General features: G+C 42.9%; 1 protein-coding gene across 3 annotated transcripts in view; it reads left to right on the top strand.

Moving 5' to 3' along the window:
- Nucleotides 1–826: 826 nt before the first annotated feature.
- ENTPD3 (ectonucleoside triphosphate diphosphohydrolase 3) overlaps nucleotides 827–19,598 on the top strand; it is a 35,930-nt gene continuing 17,158 nt past the window's right edge. The window contains exons 1-4 of one of the 3 annotated variants that reach the window (XM_079115807.1): nucleotides 827–1,347; nucleotides 2,088–2,140; nucleotides 4,990–5,117; nucleotides 11,987–12,104. In XM_079115807.1, coding sequence (XP_078971933.1) covers nucleotides 2,101–2,140; nucleotides 4,990–5,117; nucleotides 11,987–12,104 — 286 coding nt within the window. In that variant the 5' untranslated portion in view covers nucleotides 827–1,347; nucleotides 2,088–2,100. Of the gene's footprint in view, nucleotides 1,348–2,013; nucleotides 2,141–4,989; nucleotides 5,118–11,986; nucleotides 12,105–19,598 lie in introns of all 3 variants that reach the window. The other 2 variants (XM_079115806.1, XM_079115805.1) reach the window with 2 other exon arrangements.

Genomic DNA, 19,598 nt, shown 5'->3' with positions numbered 1-19,598 from the left:
ACATGCCTTATCTTTCACTGGCCCACAGTTTTCAAAGAAAACAAGACTTATAATGCAGTCAGCATTCACTGAATGTCTGACACCTCAGTGCAGATCCTGTACCAACACACCAGCAAGGGCCCATTCACACACACGCATGTGTGCATGTGCACACGCCCAGAGCCCTCACTTGGGACCCTCCTCTCCAGGCTCAAACACTTCTCTCTTAAGGCACTCTTCTCTCATAGAGGCTTTTGGTCCTGACTGCACAAGATAGGAAACTGGTGTATCTCTAGGAAAGAGCTGGCAGGCTCTCCAGGAGCCCACAAGGAAGGATGGACCAACACAGTCCACTCAGGCCTCTTCCTGGGATAATTCAGGGTCCTTGGAATTACTCAAAGGGACCAAGAGGTTGCCTGATACTGCATTAGAAACACTCCTGGGGTTTGGGGTCACTGCTGCCCTAATATTGCTTTTTTTTTCCCCCTCATCTTTCCTATTTGGCCTCTTCTAGGTTGAGCTAGTCCTAAATTTTGGCTTAAGGATGCTCATTTAAAAATAGGGAAGGGGAGAACATTGCTGAGTAACCACTGGGGATGTCCCTGGGCGTAGCCAAGGTGGTTCTGCTACAATACCAAAGGGAATGTCAATGGATTGCTTTGTGCTTCAGACTCAGGTGACCCAGGGACCCATCTGCCTATGCCTCATCTCCAACATCATAGGTGTTCCACTCCAGCTCCCAAAGAGAGCACAGGGCCCTCCACCTGGGTGGGGGAACTGCAAAAAGTCATGCATGCCCCAAGAATGCCTAGTCACTACATGGCCCCTGGCCCTTTTTTTCCTCCACCTAGGTTTGGGGTGACGGTGGAAGAAACTAGAAGAGATCAAAAGCTTCTTTGCCTTACCAAAGATGGAAGCGAAGCAGGCAATGGACAGGACCCTTCCTCCTCCCCTACCCAGGCTTGGTGGGGATGAGGGCTAAGTCTGGCCCCTTCCTCTTCTACTTTGGGTTGAGGTGATAGCAGAGAGATCTAGAAGAGGGGAGAGGAGGGGAGGTGCTGTGTGCCTAGAACTGGGGCAGGCAGGGACCGTCTTCAGCCCGGAGGCGCTCGCCCTTCCCTTCCGCTTCCACCCAAGACGAGAGCGACTGAGAGCAGAGGAGAAGGTGAAGAGGTTCTGGGCTTTGACACCGCCGAGGGGGCGGTCCCCAGCGGAGGCTGCGCCACCCCCGCGCCGCCTCGCCCCGCCTCCTCGACGCCTCTGCCAACACTTCCAGCGCCTGTCGCCTTTCTCCAACCCGCAGCGCACAGGTAAAGTCAGGGGACCTGGCACCCGAACCGCGGAGGAGGGAGCGGGCGGCTGCGCGAGGTGAGAGCCGGGAGGGAAGGAACCGAAATCAGATTCCCGCGGAGGGCCGGAGGGACCAAGCGAATGGCGCGAGCCCCAAATCCACGGGCGGTGCGGCGGGAGGTGGTCCCTGCCCTGCCCGCGAGCGGCGACGCGTCTCTAACCCCGCGTCCCTGCGGTGCGGAGATGCGCTGGGCGCTTAGGTGCCCGCGGCTGTGTAGAGACGCAGTCCGGAGTGACCCCACTCCCCCGATCTGGGGGCGCTGGCAGCCGGGGCCTGGTATGCTCTGGCAACCGTCTCCAGCCAGCAGCTGAAGGTACCCCTGCCCGGTCCTTAAGGGGCGACTCCGAGCTCGGGGGCCGCGGACACACACCGACATAAACCTGCCTTGCTGGTGTGCTTGAAAGAAAAGCCCTGCCGCAGCCTCGTGAATGCTCACAATAGAAGGAAGGCTCGTTCTGCCCCGGTGGTGTGCACAGGTGGAACAGTCTGCAGGGGGGAAAGGATTTGTGAATTTTCTTAAATTGTTTTCAGTGTAAAGTTTCAGCAGAGCCATTCTTCTTTGCCTTGCATTTGGTGGGTGGGTGAGGGTGGTGACGCTTTGGGTCTTTCTTGGAAGTTTCTGGGTTCTCATTGTCCCGAATGAGGTCTTGATTTGGAGGAAATGAAGTGGGTTTGTGTTTCAGTGTGTGCACGTTTTTGGAACTTCTGAAGTCCGGGACCACACGCGTGCTATCTTCCTGTGTTCTCTTACCTGCAGCTGGGAAGAAAAGATGTTCTCTGTGGTGACCCGCCAACCCTGTGAGCAAGCAGGTTCGTGTCCCTCAGTAGGCAGCAAGCATGGTTTTATCAAAACCATGTCCCAGCTTCAGCTCAGTTCTCCCTCCCTGTCCCCTGCCAGTGACTGTTTAACCTCACGGGTTCGAAAAACTCAGGTGCTCACCCGGGTTTCGCCACTGGCGTTCCTCAGGTAAAGAAAAGTAATGCTTTTCATCAAAGCCACACAAAACAAGGACTAACATGCATGTTTCACTTGAATGGTTTTTCCGGTTTGTAGAATCCATTAATTTGGCCTTTGTGGTTTCCCTTCCCCAGCAGTGTGTAAATATTGTGCTTGAGAATATTGTTAATTTTGTGATGAATTGTAATGTACTTAGACCTTTCCGGTATTTCCATCCCAATGTTGTTGCTGGCACAGTGACTACAACACCCTCCACCCCCCACCCTGGGTCAGTGTTGTGGTTGATACTGCAGGCACAAGTATGGAATGTTTTCTCTCTCCAATGCACACTTCCAAGCTCGCCCTGCCTGCCTCTGCAGCACTTTTAGAGTTGCTCATGTGGAAGCTCAGAAGGCTCTGGCTTCCCGACGGTCAGGTAGGCACCTTGCAATTAGTGTTTGTCCAGCCCTAATGACAGCACAGCTCTAGGCTGCATTTCTTAAATGAATGAGAGCTAGCTGAGTCCGTTTTGCTTTGTAACAAGCTTTTCTGCTGGGGCAAGGGTTTGCTTAAGGTAATCATAGCTTTTTACTTGAAAACTGCTGAAGCACAGAGGATTTAGGAGGCCAGCCCCGTGGCTGTGGTCAGGAGACTGCTTACATATCACACCCCTCCTCCCCCTTCCAAAGACGTTCCATGTCTTCAACCGGGTATTCCTGTCTTCCAAGTGGATATGATTTTAGGAGATAAAGGGCCATTTATGTGATTTTCTTTTCTTTTTGTAAAGGGAAAATCGTACTTAAGGAGCTGGTTTACTTTGATTTCCAGGTTTTCCCCCGAAACACTTTGAAATGTTAACACGTATACTTTAACATCCCACACACAGACTGATCTGTAACATGCCTTCCAAAGTACAAGTTTAACTTGGCAGATTAAATCTATACCATGCCTTGTTGAGGGGCAGCAAATTTTCTTAAACCTCCATTACTGACACCAAGATGAAATTGTTGAAAGCTGAGGCAGATGTTTACCTCTGGATTAACTAGCTACTGTCTGAGTCCTGTACTTTCTCTGGAATGACAGAGGAGCGATCTAGAACCCCTTCAGATGCTCTGAAAGGTCAGCTCACAAAGGCTGGCTCTCCTCCAGTTGCTATTACAAATGATTCTGCAGTGAGGAACCTTATGCATAAGTCATTTCATACACGTGGAGCTAGTTATGTGGGATAGATTCCCAGAAGTGGGAATTCGAGTCAGATGGTATGCTCATTTACAATGTGGTCCATATTGACAAATTGCCCTCCCTTGATAATGTACCTGTTTACACTCCCAATGGCAAGGTAGGAGAATTAGGATGTGGAGTGACCACCTTTGACATCAGGAAGTATCTGTGACTGCCTCTAGACTATAGGGGAAACAGGGCTGAAAGAGTTAGCTATTCTGAGCCATTGAGATCGGCTGCATGGCTGCCCTCCCCAAGTAGTGAGTGTTGTGATGTAATTGGATATTGGAGCTGTATCTAATTCTATTACGATGACATATACAGGCCCTTGTTTATTTAATGAAAATGTCTCCTAGAAACAAAGAAACAGTAAAGCATAGGATATGATGCTCATAAGTGTAAATGTTCTGGAATAAGGCAGAATTTACCCCACTGTTGTTCAAAAGAACTTTCTGTAGTGATGGAACTGCTCTGTAGCTTCTCTGGCCCATGTGGGTGTCAGAAGGTCACATGTGGTTATTGGATACTTGAGATGTGACTAGTAAGATTGAGGAAATGAATATTTTATTTTAACTAATTTACATTTAAATAGACAATTGATAAGAGACATATCAGGATTCTCTGAATCCAGTGATCTTTCTGTTCTACCAGTGTTTATTATATTTCAGTCATTTATATTTATGCCTTATTAGCTCAATCAAGATTATGGTTTAGTCAATTATTTTAGTTGACCCTTTTACCTTTTTAAAAAATTAAGTATAATTTATGTATGGTGAAATGGATAAATCTTAAATTTTTACCCTTGAATTGGGTATTCTTGCCTTCTGAGAGTATGTTTTAGGATAGTGAAGATGATTTATAAGAATCTTTTTTAAAAGGGAAATTGTACCTAAGAAGCTGTTTTACTTTGAAAGGCTTGATGTGTTTTGACAAATGCACACACCAGCACACCCCACAGTCTTTTTACTATAGAAAGCATTTCCATCACCCTCAGAAAGTGCCCACATGCTACTTCCCAGTGAATGACTTCAGGCAATCATTATTTTGATTCCTGTCATCCACTTGCTTTAGAATTTCACATAAATGAAATCATTTTCACTTACAAATTTCCATACAGTACTAACTTCTTTTACCTGAGACCATTTTAAAATAAAATATTATATCATCTACTTTAATAGCAAAGCCAGATGTTTTAAGTCTATGTTAAAAAAAAAAATGTTATCTCAAATGTCTTAGGGGTGACCAGTAACATGCATAATACATTTTGCGAAATACCAGAAAAATAGACCATGCACACACTCCCTGCAAACATTGTCTTAGTCTGCAATTTGGGGGGAAGGATAATTGGGTATTGAAGCCAAGTTGCTACTCCATTTTAAAATCATGGGTCTCTAAAGACAGAGGAAATGACATGTACATGATTATGGGCCCTGTAAGTGGATTCCACAGAGACCTGGTTCCTATTGTCCACTCATGTGTCTTCTGGATCTTCCCATTGTAGGCCTCAAGGCCCTCTCCCGAACTCCAGTCATTGTCACTTTGGTGGTCCTGCTTGTGAGCATTGTGGTGCTCGTGGCTATCACACTTATCCAGATCCGCCACCCGGAGATCCTCCCTCCAGGACTAAAGGTAAGAACAAAAGGATTGGCATCGAAGGAAAGAAATCGGCTATGACATCAATCACTGTAAAACCATGAGTTGGGAAATCCTTTCCCCCTGCTGCTAGCTGGAGACAGAAGAAAATGGTATTAAGACACATGGAAAAGGTCCATTCCTGCTGGGCTTATTGATAGTTGAGGCTACAGATTGGGGTGGGGGTGATACTTTCTTCCAAGGACTTTGTGGTCTTGCTACAACTTCTGACTGTAGGAACCAAAGATACAATTTTTAGCCAAGACCGTTCAAAGGCTGTTTTTGAAATAGAAATTTTTAAAGGAAACTAATATTGCCTGGGGCTCCATGATCAGGTTTGATCTAACCCTCTGAGGCTACATTTCAAAAGAATTAGACTGAAATCTCCTTAGATCATGGCAGTTGGTTCTTTGATGGGAAGTTTTACTTAAGAATCTCTTCACTCATGAATAATAGAAATAAAAAAGAAGAAAAATAAACCTATTCAAATGCCCAACCCTGAGAGGAAACAGATTATCTTGTTGTTCTCCAACCCATTAGCTGAAGCCTTAAGAAGCTGTTTTCCCAAGCTCCAGTCTTTGCCTGCTCCTATAAAGTATATAAAATCAGGACTTCAACTAAGAGTAATTAGAAATTTCTCTTTATACTTCATATTGTACTAGTCAGTTTGGTGAATATTTCTTCCTGATTTATCTCGTTTAGCCTTCATTGTAACTATAGAAGTAGACAGTAACCCCCCACCCCCATTTTGCAAATGAGACACCTAGGTGTGCCCAGTGAATAGCAGGATGGAACTGAAACCTGGCTCCTTCTGTTCCCAAGGCCCCTTCACTTATTTCCCACTTCCCCCTGATTCTGAGTTCTGAATGGAATCTTCAGGAGGAAGGATGGGCCTTTGATGGGGGCACACATCCTCTGAACAGGAGGGAAGGTGGACAGGAAGGGTACAAATGCAGAAAGATTTATTGAATTGGGGGAGGGAAGGGAAGGCTAGGTCCACCCTGACACTCCAATGACTGGGCTTCTGTCCTAGGCCTCACATTTCAGGAGAATCAGCTCTAGCTACACTCTGAGTTCTTTTCTCTATCCTCCTGAGGGTTGTCTGAGAGATGACCAAGAGGCAAGTACTTGGCAGGGAACATAGACAGAACAAGAACAGTGGGCCGAAACTGTCCACACACAGGTGCATGAGGCTCTTTACTCTGTGGATCTGCCAGGAGTAGGAAGAGGACAGGTTTGAGGGAGAAGGGGCAGGGCAGACACCTCCATTTATAAAATTTTGTCTCTGATCCTACACATGTTAAGGATGGACTGTTTAAAGGAGTTGCTAGCTGATGGCTTCCACTTGTTATGGGATGTAAGAGGTAAGTCCTCTGCTCATACTGCAGGGATGTGGAAAAATTGAAAAGTAAATTGAGTAGTGAAAAGTACAGTTGGGTGCCATATTAAGTTTTGGTCAACAACAGAACACGTATGCAGTGCTGGTCCCATGAGATTATAGTAGAGCTGAAAACTTCCTATCACCTAGTGTGACATGGTAGCCACTATAATGTCCCAGTGCAGTGCATTAGTCATGTTTGTGGTGACGCTGATGTCAACAAACCCACTGCCCTGCCAGTCCTATAAAAGTGTAGCCCATGCGATGTTGCACAGTGTGTGATACTAGGTAATGATAATAAATTACTGTGCTATGGTTTATGAGTTTTCTATACTATGCTTTTTATTCTTATTTTAGAGTGTACTCCTTTTCTTATTTTTTAAAAAAGAAAGTTAACTATATAAACTAGCTTTAGCCAAGCCTTTCAAAGGGGATTACAGAAAGAGGTATTGTTACTCTAGGAGGTGACACTTCATGTGTATAGTTGTCCCGAGAGACCTTCCGGTGGACAAGACGTGATGGTGGGGGACAGTGATACCAAAGATCCTGAGTGTGTATAGGCCTGGGCTAATATGTGTGTTTGTGTCTTCGTTTTTTATTTTTTATTTATTTTTTATTTTTTTATTTTTATTTTTATTTTTTTTTCCCGCTACAAAACTTTATTTTTGATTTTGATTACGTGTCTTCGTTTTTTAAACAAAAAACCCTTAAAAAGTAAAATAGGAGAAAAAAAGAAGAAGAAAAAAAGCTTGTGGAATGAAGATATAAGAAGCTACTTTTATGCAGCTGTACAATGTGTTCACGTTTTAAAGTATGATTTAAAAAGAGCAAAAATGCTTTCAAAATTTTTAAAGTTTGCAAAGTAAACATTTTACAGTAAGCTTAGATTAATTTATTATTGGAAAAAGAAAAAAAAATTTTTCTAAATTTAATGTAGTGTCCAGTGTAATTTCCTTGGCCGTCACGATCACTTCCCACTCCCTGACTAACCCAGAGCAAACTCCAATCACGGTAAGTTCTCTACACAGGTGAAATATTTTTTTATCTTTGATGGCATATTTTTTCTGTGTCATTTCTATGCTTAGCTGTGCAAATGCTTACTGTTGTGTTGTAAGGGCTTATGGTATTCAGTATGGATGACCTGCGATACAGGCTTGCAGCCTAGAAGGAATAGGCTATACCACATAGCCTAGGTGTGTAGTAGGCTATCCATCTAGGTTTGCTCAGTACACTGCGTGGTGTCCCCTCCATGATGAAATTGCCAAAGAATGTGCTTCTCAGGATGAACCCCTGTCATTAAGCAGCATGTGACTGTAAATCCTGGGTATCCCTCTGTTGGAGGAGAGGGCCACTGTCTCAGGTTGGGTTCCTCATCAAGATGCAAGTGTGAGTAGATCATCTGGGGATGATCCCAGGAAGCATGGGGAGAGGAATGGGGAAGTCAGTCAGGATGTATGGCAGCCAATAGGGCCCAGTAATCCAATAGGTTAGCACTGTGGGCAACTGGGGTTCAGTCCTAGTGATATAGGGAGCCCACACATCATTTGCTCAAGAGTTGTTCCATATGTTGGGACACAGAGGCAAGCACCTCACTCCTGGTTGTCCCACAATTGGGCCTAATTATGCACCAACTTCCATCAATTATTGGATGACAAGCTGCTCCCAGGACCATTACATCTGATATTTCTGGCATACTGTGCACTCAGGTAGGCTCAGGTCACCAGAGAAAGCCTTTAGGCTTGGATGTTTGTGCACCTCAGCAAGAGCTGAGGGGACATGGGCAGGGAACCGTCAGCAACAGATCCATGTAAATAAAGAGATTATTATCCCCAGCTTCCAGAGGAGGAAACAAAGACACAGAGAAACAGAAAGGACAAAGGCTCGGGCTGAGGTGGTGGCTCAGTGGTAAAGCGCTTGCCTAGCATGTGTGAGGCACTGGGTTCGATCCTCAGCACCACATAAAAATAAAGAAATAAAATAATGTATTGTGTCCATCTTCAACTAATAGTAAAATAATTTTTTTTTTTAAAAAGAAAGGGCTGGGGCTGGGAAGATAGCTCAGTTGGTAGAGTGCTTGCCTCACAAGCACAAGGCCCCGAGTTCAATCCCCAGCACCGCAAAAAAATAAAAAAAAATAAAAAAGAAAGGGCAAAGGCTGAAACATAGCAGAGCTGATATGAAAGAAAAGAACAGAAACAGTGGCCTTAAGCAAGAATTTGAAGGGACCGAACACACCCTCCACCAATTAATTGACAGCTAAGAGGGAATTTTAAATATCTTCAGAATCTTGCTCTCAGGCCTTAGCCCCCCTTGCAGGAGACAAGACGTTGTATCATATGGGAAGATTGGCTCAGAAGGTGCATTCTGCTGAAGTGGGTGGATTAAATGTGAGGAAAAAACAGATGTTTTGGGCAGTTGAACCAGGAGCAGAACGGCAGCCTTGGCAGATCACATACCATATGCAAGTTTTCTCAGGGGATTGAAACTTTGGTCTCCTTGGGTTTTGCAGTGTGTGCTGGGAGGCAGGGAAGAGAATTGTGAGGGCGAATGAATATGGGGGCTTTTTAATCGCCACATTTGTGTTTTCAATGCCATGAGCCCTATTTTTGTCTTCCTGTGCAACAGTTGGTATGAGGGGCAGCCCCCCCACGGCCTGTGGAGGGCCCTCATGAAGGGGCATGTTTTCTGGCTATTAAATCCAGCCTTGACTTGCCTGACCTTGGTTCATGAGTTTTAAGAGCAGAGCCATTAAAACTCCATCCAGGGTCGGAACTGTCCCCAGTCTCTTGGGTTACTGGTCTGACCTGCTCCACAAGATTGAAGAATAAACATGATGCCATCACTATTATTTTTCAGTCTCCAACTGCTTGGTTATCATTAAGTCCAATAGCTTCCTCTTGAGACTTTGCCCTCCCCACCCCCACTCACAACCGTCTAAGAATCTTGGGCCTTCTTGATCCAGTGACCAACATCCCAGTGCCCGTTGTCTCTTGCAGCCATATGATGTCACTGCTGAAAATAGGTCCTACACAGTCCTAAGGTTTCAGGGACTTTTCCTGTGTGACCTGCTGAGTTCACGTTAGTTCTCTACACTGAATTCAAGATTACAGACTGTTGTAGTTTACACTCCCTTGCTCTGTCAGTGCTTCCCAAAGACAGTCACTGGACCAGGCTGCATAGAAATCTGTCTTTCCAACCCTTACAGAGAGAGCCTTGCTCAACAGCCTGAATTTCCCATGCCTTGGGGCCCACTTTGATTTTACCTCTTAGAGAGCAAGTGTTGGATAATTGGTTTCTTCCTTTCTAGAAAGCCCCTGGTCCACCTCTCTTCCAGCCAGTGCTACACATCTTACTTACCTAAGAGTGTGCTTTCAAGGGACTTTCTAAATGAAGAAAGACTGCAATGCCTTATCAGGCACCTATGACTGAACAGTTACCCCATTAAAGTTGGTTTCCTGGGAACCCAGTAAAGGAGGCAGACCATGAATACACATTGTTCCCAGGTCTGTCCCCATATGTCAAATAAAGGCTGATGATTGCACCTGCCTTATAAAGGCAATAGCACTTATTAAAGTACTTTACACAGTTCCTAGTGTATCCTAAGTGCTCAATAGTGTTGATTACGATTATTATTTTTTATCATTACAGTACAGATAATAAGCAAATCTAAGAGAGCTGACCTTATGAACTTTGCTTTTGCTTTTGACAGACAATCACAGTCTTTTTTTTTTTTTTTTTTTTTTTAAGTATTGGACCAGGGGATACAATACAGAAGACTGCTTCCTTTCAGTTAACCCACTGAGTGTGTCTTTGGATCCACGTGCAAGCCTTGCCTTTTTTTCTGATACCACATTAGAGGGTTACTTGTTACTTTCCGTCCAAGCATACAGTCACCTGACTAGCTAAATTGAAAAACAAAAAAATGCATTCCCATCTCCTCTCCTCCAGTAGATCCACATGAGTTCCACTAATTTCGGCAAATTAGCTCTGAAGACTGGTTAAAGACTAATTTTTCCACATTTAAAAATATCAGTGGGGGATAGATCAGTGTCCTTGAGGCTGGCCCTGTCTGCATTTCAGCAAGTGCTGGAGGAGTAGCCACTGAGCAGTCTCTGGAACCTCTTCTGAAAGCTGAACCCCAGTTGGAATAGAAACAAGAATAGACACTCTCCCTTCTTTTCTTTGCCCAGAAGCTCCAGCTTCCTACACAGAGAAAACATGCACCCATGTGAATGGGTGGAATAAAGATTTGGGGAGTCTTGTTTTATGGGTCAGCAGCAGGCGTGACAGATGCTGTGGGAGGGGTAGTGATCAGGTGGGCAGCAGGAAGGAGGAAAGGGCATGGGCCAAGACACTGAGGATTGGACCTCTGTGGCGCCGTTTCCTTCCTACCTTCGGTTCTGACCTGCACTTTAATCTTACCGTGAAATCTCCACTTGGGACGATTGTGAACAATGCTACCCTTGTTTTCCACAAGGGATGTCATGTCGGGATCCAGATCAACATTCATCAGACTGAGAGGATGAGATTAAGAGGCTGCCCAAGCTCAAATACCAATGTACACCGGATTTCCTAGTTCAATACAATGGAGAAGCTATGATTCAGAAGCTGAAGCAACTTTTAAAGAATTTGGTCCCATTCACATGAAGCAAGCATTTGTAATAAGAGAGGGTTGTCCATAATCAGGGAATTGGGAAATTGGTTAAGCAAATTGTTCCACATCTCACAGTGGGTGTGATGAATATATTGAAATGGTGATACCAGCCTATTTTTACTGGCAGGAAGAAATGTCCATGACATACTATTAAGAAAAGAATGTCTCAAAAAACTATGTAGAGTATGCTCCTGTGTAGATTTTAAAACATACATCTAAATACATATGTATATACGTAGACAAATACACAGAGGGACCATTAGAAACAGAGGTTAATACAAATGATTAGAGTTGTAGATTTGAGGAGCATATTTTCTTTGTTTTTGTTTTTTGCTTTGTGATTTTATTTACTTTGCTTACCTGGCATTTCTATATATGATAATAACCTGTTTTATTGAGTAGTCACTAAGCATTGGACAGCTGGTCTTCTATTTATTTCTGAAAGTAAATCATCTAAAGATGAGGGAAACCAGAGAGGTTGGACATTTTACTCGGCATTAACTGAGAATCCATTGTGATTCAGCCTGCCTCCATACCCAACTTTGTCTTCTTCCTTCTGCCCACCTGGTCACTGGAGTTTAAGGGTCCCTAGGGGACTCCCAACATGGCCAAGATTGAGAACCAGGCCCCAGAACCTCATCTCCCTTACCTTTCTCCTTTCCACAGTCCAAGGAGCCAAAGATGACTTGGAGACAATCATTCTCTCTTTTTGGTCAGCCCCTCCCTAAGCGAAGCAGTGTGGATTAAGGTATTCAGGGTTCTCAGTGGCCCGCTGGGAAATGAATCCCCCGTGAGGCCCAGCCTATTCTCATTCTCACTCTCCTTTTTATTCAGTATGGAGTTGTGCTGGATGCCGGGTCTTCCAGAACCACTGTCTACGTGTATCAGTGGCCAGCAGAGAAGGAGAATAATACTGGAGTGGTCAGTCAAACCTTCAAATGTAATGTGAAAGGTAAGGACTTAAGTGTGGCCAGCAGACCTAAGGAGCAGCAAGGTCAAGTCCTAAGTCTTTTGGAGACCTTGAGGCAGGCCATGAGCCCTGGAGTGGCAATCAGAAAAATACAAGCTCCCGTGCTCAAGCTGCTGCTCATCTGTGGGGTCACCTGAAGCCTCTCTCTTTTATGCTCTGGGCCTTGATTTCTTTCATCCATAAACATGGGAAGCTTTTAAGGACTGTGAAGAGTCTGAGACTTTACCCATCATACTTTCATAGTTTCTGGTAAAAGACACAAGACTCCTGGCTCAGAAACAAAAGATAGTTTGTTACAGTAATAGCACTGGCCTGAGTGACAGCGTTTTCCTTCATTGGTTCTCCAACTCCCAGTTTACACAGGATAACATAGAGAGCCAGGTAGTGGGTTGTGTCAAGGAACAGAAACCCTGAGATTAGGGAACCTGAACCATTTGTAATGGGGGGCAAGCCTGACTGCCTTTTGTTCTGGAAGGAAACACTGCCTTTCTGTTCCAGGGCTGTTTGCTGAGAAGATAGTTCAGAACCAAGGGCAGTCAGCACTTCTGCTCATAAGACATGCTGAAACATAAGAAATACATGGGAAAATTTCCAGACGGGGAGGGGGCAGATGGTATGAGGAGGAAGTGGGCTTAGAGGGGCATGGACAATTCATAAACGGACATGACTCTATGCCAGTCAAACTTTATTTATGGACAATGGAATTTTGAATTTCATATAATTCTCACGTGTCACAAAACTTTGTTCTCTTTTCATTTTCTCCCCACCATTGGAAAAAACAAAACCAAAACAAAACAAAAAAACCTTCTCAGTTTTCTGAGGTGGGGAACTGGATTTGTCCCATGGACTGCCATCCTCTGAAATAGAATATTGTCAGCAACTTTAATTACCTTCTGTTTAAATCCCTGCCTCCTCCACAACACATGTCCTGAATTTTATGTTATCTGTTCACTTTTCTTCCTTTCTTCCTCTCTTCCTCTCTCTCTCTCTTTCTCTCTCTCTCTCTCTTTCTCTCTCTCTCTCTCTTTCTTTCTCTCTCTCTTTCTCTCTCTTTCTTTCTCTCTCTCCTCTCTTTCTCTATTTCTTTCTCTCTCTCTTTCTCTCTCTTTCTCTCTCTCTCTCTCTCTTTCTTTCTTTCTTTTTCTTTCTCTTTCTTTCCTTCCTTCCCCCTTCCCCCTCCTCCTCCCTCTCTTCCTCCTCCTCCTCCTGCTCCTCCTCCTTCTCCTTCTTTTTTTTTTCTTTTTTTCTTTTTTTTTAGTACTGGTGATTGAGCCCAGGGGCACTTTACTTCTGAACTGCATTCCCAGCCCTTTTTATTGTTTTTTTTTTTTTTTTGAAACAAAGTCTCACTTGGTTGCTTAGGTCCTTGCTAAGTTGCTGAGGCTAGCTTGGAACTTGTGATCCTCCTACCTCAGCCTCCTGAGCCCCTGGAATTACAGGCTCATACCACTGTAACTTGTTCTTTCTTCTTTTTATTTTAAATTTGATTGTACCTATTTATGGGGTACAGTGTAATAACTTGATACATGCACACAATGTATAATGATCAAATCAGGGTAATTGGCATGTCCATCTCCCTAAATATTTTTCTTAATTTTTGATAATAATTGTACATATTTATGGGACACAGTGTGATATTTCAATACATGTGTACAATGTGTACTGATTGAATTAGGGCAATTAATGTTTCCATCTCCTTATCATTGTTTTATGTTTGGAGTGTGATTCAAATTTCTCTTACCTAGTTATTCATAAAATAGTTTATTGTGAACTACAGTCATCCCACTGTGCTGCAGAATACTAAAATTCATCTTCTCTCTGCCATCCTTGCCAGCCTCTAGTAATCACTGTTCTATATTCAGATCTATTTTTAGTTTCTTCACATAAGAGAGAACACGAGGTATTTGTCTTTCTGTGTCTGATGTATTTATCTTACACAATGACCTCCAGTTCCATCCATTTTGCTGCAAATGATAGAATTCCATTCTTTTTATGACTGAGTAATATTCCATACACAGTATATACACACACACACACATTTTTTTTTAATCCATTCATCCACTGATGAGGATACAAGAGAAAAGAAAATTCTTCTCCACTCTTGGTGAGAATGTGAATCAGTATAATTATCATGAAGAACAGTATTGATGGTCCTCAAAAAACTAAAAATATACCTATCCATATGATCTGGCTATTTCACTTCTGGATGTACCAAAGGAAAGGAAATTATTATATCAAAGAGATATCTGCATTCCTGTGTTTATCATAGCACTATTCACAATAGCTAAGATATGATTTCATATCTTGTTCCTCTTTATAGTTTTGGCTTAGGTATTGAATTTTTACTGTTTTTTGGGGGGTAAAATAAAATGTGTATGCTCATTATCAAACATTGTCCTATAATTTGCTTTATTCACTAACATTGGGTTAATGTATAAACTCAGTGTTAAGGCTCATGAATGTTGATATTAATAGCCTTTGGCTTATTCACTTTTCCCTGTTGATGGACATTTATATTTCCATGGTTACTAAGGTTGTGTATCTTTTCATGTACTTATGGCCTTTTCTGTTTTCTGTGAAATGCCTGTGCATGTTCTTCAGTTATTTTTCTACTGAATTGCTTGACTTTTCTTACTGATTTATCAGAATTTTTAGGATACATTCTGAATGTGAATGCTTTGTTAATATTAGTATGGATCATTCCTGATATCTCCTTACAGACTATAGTTTGTCTTTTTTAGTTTCTTCACCAGTCTTGATGAATAGAAATTCTTAATTTTTATGTCAGTGTAGTGATCAGTCTTCTCCTTTGTGCTTTGTTCTTTCATACCTTTTATTTGAGAACATAGTCCCTCATGAGGTCATAGAGATAGTCTATCAAAGTTTTGTAATTTTTCCTTTTACCATTAAGTCTTTAGTCCACATAATCCATCCCAATCAGTATGTGTGTGTGCATGCCTTTTTTGGAAAGCCACTCTCTCCCTCTAAAGCTTTATGGTCTTTGAGCTGGAATTTCCTAGCTAGTGAGTTCTGAATGGGCTACAGGTCCACCCTGGACTACAGGTTAGAGACACCAGGCCTGTCCTCCCAGACCCAAGCAGCCTCCATTATTTCCTTCAGTGGGCTGCCCAAATGCTGTAACTTTTTGGGGATCATGGAATTGCAAAATTTGGAAAGCAGGTTTAACATTTCCCTAAGGAAGACTGAGGATCTTTTTTGTTTAATCCATCTAAGTTCTGATTATCTGCCTTCCCAGGAGGTTGGCCAGAATCTTGCCCTCCTTGGTGCACAGATATTGCAGGTTAGGTTTCTCAGAAGCAGATGTCAAGAGAGTTTGAGGTGTAAGGTGGTTTATGGAGATCCTAATAACTAAGAGTGTTCTGGTGGCAGGAAGCAGGCAGAAGGATTAGATCAAAGAAGTCAAACTTCAGTGCATGCCTGAGGAAGCTCCAGCTGATCAGTCATCCTGCAGGGATTGAAATGCCTGCAAGGACAGGACTGCAGTACCCCTCACCATCGTCACCGGGTGTTTTGGCCCTGGGAAGATCAAGATCTTGAAAGAGACAGCTCTCTGCGGCCCAAGCAAACTCTGAAGGAGCTGAAAGCTGGAACAATGATCTTTGTTTGAAGGGGCATCTCCACGGCACATTTTTGGGTTCCTGGGTATTTTCCGAGCATTGCTTATAAACACGGGCAAGCAGTTTCCTTGCTCTGACCTCGGCCCGTGATCCTGTATCCACTTAGTTCAGCTGACTTATGAGCCATTTCTTCACCTCCAAGCATGAAAGGGCAACAGGTTGCTCCTTTAGAAAAGAGAGGTCACCCACATCAGTAAAAGAGAGGCTAGTGGAGGATTGTGATGGAGACTTCACCTCACCGCTACTGTATGGGCTCTGGATTATTGCTTAATCTCTCTGAGCCTTGACCTTCTCATTTCTGAGATGAGAAAAAAAAAAAAATAGTAAGAGCAATCCTACTCCCATAGAATGATCCGAAGATTAAATTGCTCAATATATATAAAGGAGAAAGCAAATGCCTGGCATACAGCAAGCACTCAATAAGTGTCAGCTGTCTTATTCGTGGAGTTCCATACTCCAGAATGCCTGGTGGATCCGCCTGTGTGCTGTTGTTCTGTCCTGTAGTCACAAAATTTCTCTCCTTAAACCTGGGAGAGCCATTCAGCCAAGTAATTCCCGATGGCCCTACAACTGTAGGGAGAGGTAGGACTGTCATGGAGAAGGGGTCCTTGACCCACCCTGGATGCCACACATGATTTAGGTACATGATTTAGGGAAGGGACATGGTCATGGAGCCCACAGCACATCCAGAAATGGATCTTCTCTTCTTTGATCACAGTAGCCTCAGGGATCCATATATACTCTCAGTGACCAGAAGGCCACAAACTGAAGCTTAAATTAAAGAGCTGAAGTTTGGCAAGTGTTATCTTTTCCAGGACATGTGGCTTTTCCAAGGATAATTTAGGTTTCTGGTTTCTCAGTTGCAAACTTCCCAGGACTCCCCTTCCTTGGCCAGTCTGAAGGAGTTGGTGAATATTTGCTCACCCAGCAGTGATTACCAGGTGTCTCGGCCCTCCAAACTGTCCCTGGGTGTCCCTGGTGGGTATCAATCCTCAGTCCTCAGTCACCCAGTTCCCTGGGCACTGTCTAGGCTGGTGGTCACTGTGCTGGTGTCTGTAGCTCTGCCTTTCTTTTTTCTTTGAGAGAGGGTCTTGCTAAAATTGCTCAGGGCCTCACTAAGTTCCTGAGGCTGACTTTGAACTTGTGATCCTCCTGCCTCAGTCTTCCAAGTCTCTGGGATTATAGGTGTGCACTACTGTACCCAGCAGTGTGGTTACTTTTTAAGAATTATGGTTATGTTAAGATTCCTTATGTCAACCAGGAGCAGGGGCACATGCCTATAATCCCATCAACTAGGGAGACTGAGGCAGGAGGATCCAAGTTTGAGGCCAGCCTCAGCAACTTAGCAAGACCCTGCCTTAAAATAAAAAAAAAAAAAAAAGTGTTGGGGATCTAGCTCATTGGTAAAGTGCCCCTGGGTTCAGTCCCCAGTACAAAAAAAGAAAAGAAAAATTCCTTAACTCTAGAAGCATACTAAAATGTTTTCAGATTGATTGACAAAATATCTGGAGTTTTCTTTACAGTCTAGTGAGAATGAAAAAAAGAAGAATGTAGATGAAAATAAAATTGGCTATTATTCAATTAACTGTTGAAGGTGAGTGATCAGTCTATGGGGACACGTTTTACTAGTTTCATAGGAAACAAAAAGTAACATGAGCACTGACTTGTGACATTCTGCATAGTTTTGTTATTTATTTGTGTTAGTTTTACTGACGTTTTGGAAGGAGAATTTTTTAAAACCCTGCTAACTAATCATATAAGAATTTGTCTGACTCATATGTTAATACCAAGAAACTGATCTCACATTTTCTACTACCAAGACAGTTGTATCTTTTTAAATGTAACTTTCTAATTATGAAGTAACACATTTTTATTGCATGAAAATCAGTGAATATAATAAATAAAATGGAAAGTAAGTCTTCCATAATCCTGCCCTCCAGAAGGGAGAAAATTTCTGCTTTTAAAGTATATCTTATACATTAAAATTATATATACATCCACACATATACACACACACACACACACATATGTATGTGCGATGTTTATTTATTCATTGTTGTTATGAGAGCTCTTTACCCGCTCCTTCCATGCTGAACTCCTGAGAGCACGCTGGGGTGCTCATCCATCTACAGTTTGTTTTACTATCATTTGTCCATGGTGGGTGGCCGGTGGGAAGGCAGAAGGTTCTGACCTTGACCAAAGTTGGAAAAGCCTGTCCTTGCTTCTCTAGCTCTGTGGATGAAATCTGTCCGTTGGGACATTTTAATGGACACATCCAAGTAAAACTCGTAATTAGAGTTCTTGGGATTTTTTTTTTTAAATGGTTTGTGGTACAGTCACCAAGTTACAGACACTAGCCTCCATGCCCATGAACGGATAAATGGATAAAGAAAATGTGGTCTGTATACATAATGGAGTTTTAGTCACTCGTACAAAGTATGGCATTTTCAGGAAAATGGATGGAACTTGAGGCCCTTGTTAAGTGAAATGAGCCAGACTCCAGAAAGTCAAGGGTCATATGTTTTCCCCTTGTATGTGGAGGTTAGGAAGAAAAAGGAAAATAAAGGTGGGGGGGTGCATCCCCTGAAAATAGAAGGGAGTAGCATAGAGGAGGTCTAGTGGGAGGGCAGAGGGAAAGAAGAGAGAAGATACGGGCTGGGGAGATAGCTCAGTTGGTAGAGGGCTTGCCTCGCAAGCACAAGGCCCTGGGTTCAATCCCCAGCACCACAAAAGAAAAAAAAAAAAAGAGGGAAAATACTGGAAGTAAGTTGACCAAGTGGTGTGCATGTGAAAATATGTCACAATGAATCCCTCTCTTATGTAGAATTATACTGCACCAATAAAAATGTTTTAAAAGGGGTGAAGCTTAAGAATAAGCAAAATTATTATATTGAGAGATAAGTGATAAGAATTAGCATACATGAAACTAATGTCTGTTCTTACTAGAGGGTAAAAATAAATTTCTGGATTTTTTTTTTTTGCCAAACAATAAATAAATAAGTAAATTCATATCCAGATAAAATGATGCGTGGTAGTGGAAACAACTGAGAAAGGGCATTGGAAGAAGATACTGGGTCTATCAATTCCCAAAAGACCAAGGAAGGTTGTGGAAGGACAGTATTCTTTCCATCCTCCTTGTCTGTCCTGCATTTTTCCTTTCTTAAACTTGAACTTACTTAAACTCAGACCTAGGCCTGGTAGAATAAACTAAGTTACCTTCACACAAGGGCAGCCAATGCAAGTGTAAAAAGGAATGAGGAAATATATATGCTGCTATGGAAGACTCGCTAGGAAATGTGAAATGCAAAAGAGCCAAGTGGAGAAAGGTGTATATGGTAAACTCCATTCATCTAAGAGGTATGGTGTTACAAAATATGTTCTAAGCAAACATTAGGTAAACCTTAAAAAAGAAACTACTTATAAGAAGAGGAGCTAGATGTCTCCACACCTGGTTTTGTAGGTTTGGTTTTAGAACTATGTAAATATTTTAATAACTATAAAACAATTTTTAAAAAATCAATTCTGAGAATCAAAAGCAAGGCCAGCCACAGTGGCGCATGCCTGCAATCCCAGTGGCTCAGGAGGCTGAGGCAGGAGGATCTCTAGTTCAAAGCCAACCTCCGCAACAGTGAGGCGCTCAGCAACTCAGTGAGACCTGTCTCTAAATGAAGTACAAAATAGGGCTGGGGATGTGGCTCAGTGATCTAGTGCCCCTGAGTTCAATCCCTGGTAAAACCACCCCCCGACTAAACAAAAAAAAAAAAAAAAAAAAAAAAAAGAGAAAGCAAAATGGAATGAACTAGCTTGAGTTTCTATCAAGTTGTTTATGTAAAAATAC

This window comes from Sciurus vulgaris (genome assembly GCF_902686455.1).
Source record: "Sciurus vulgaris genome assembly, chromosome: 16".
Taxonomy (NCBI): domain Eukaryota; kingdom Metazoa; phylum Chordata; class Mammalia; order Rodentia; family Sciuridae; genus Sciurus; species Sciurus vulgaris.
The sequence above is the reverse complement of the archived record's forward strand: the minus strand, read 5'-3'. Positions and strand labels throughout refer to the sequence as shown.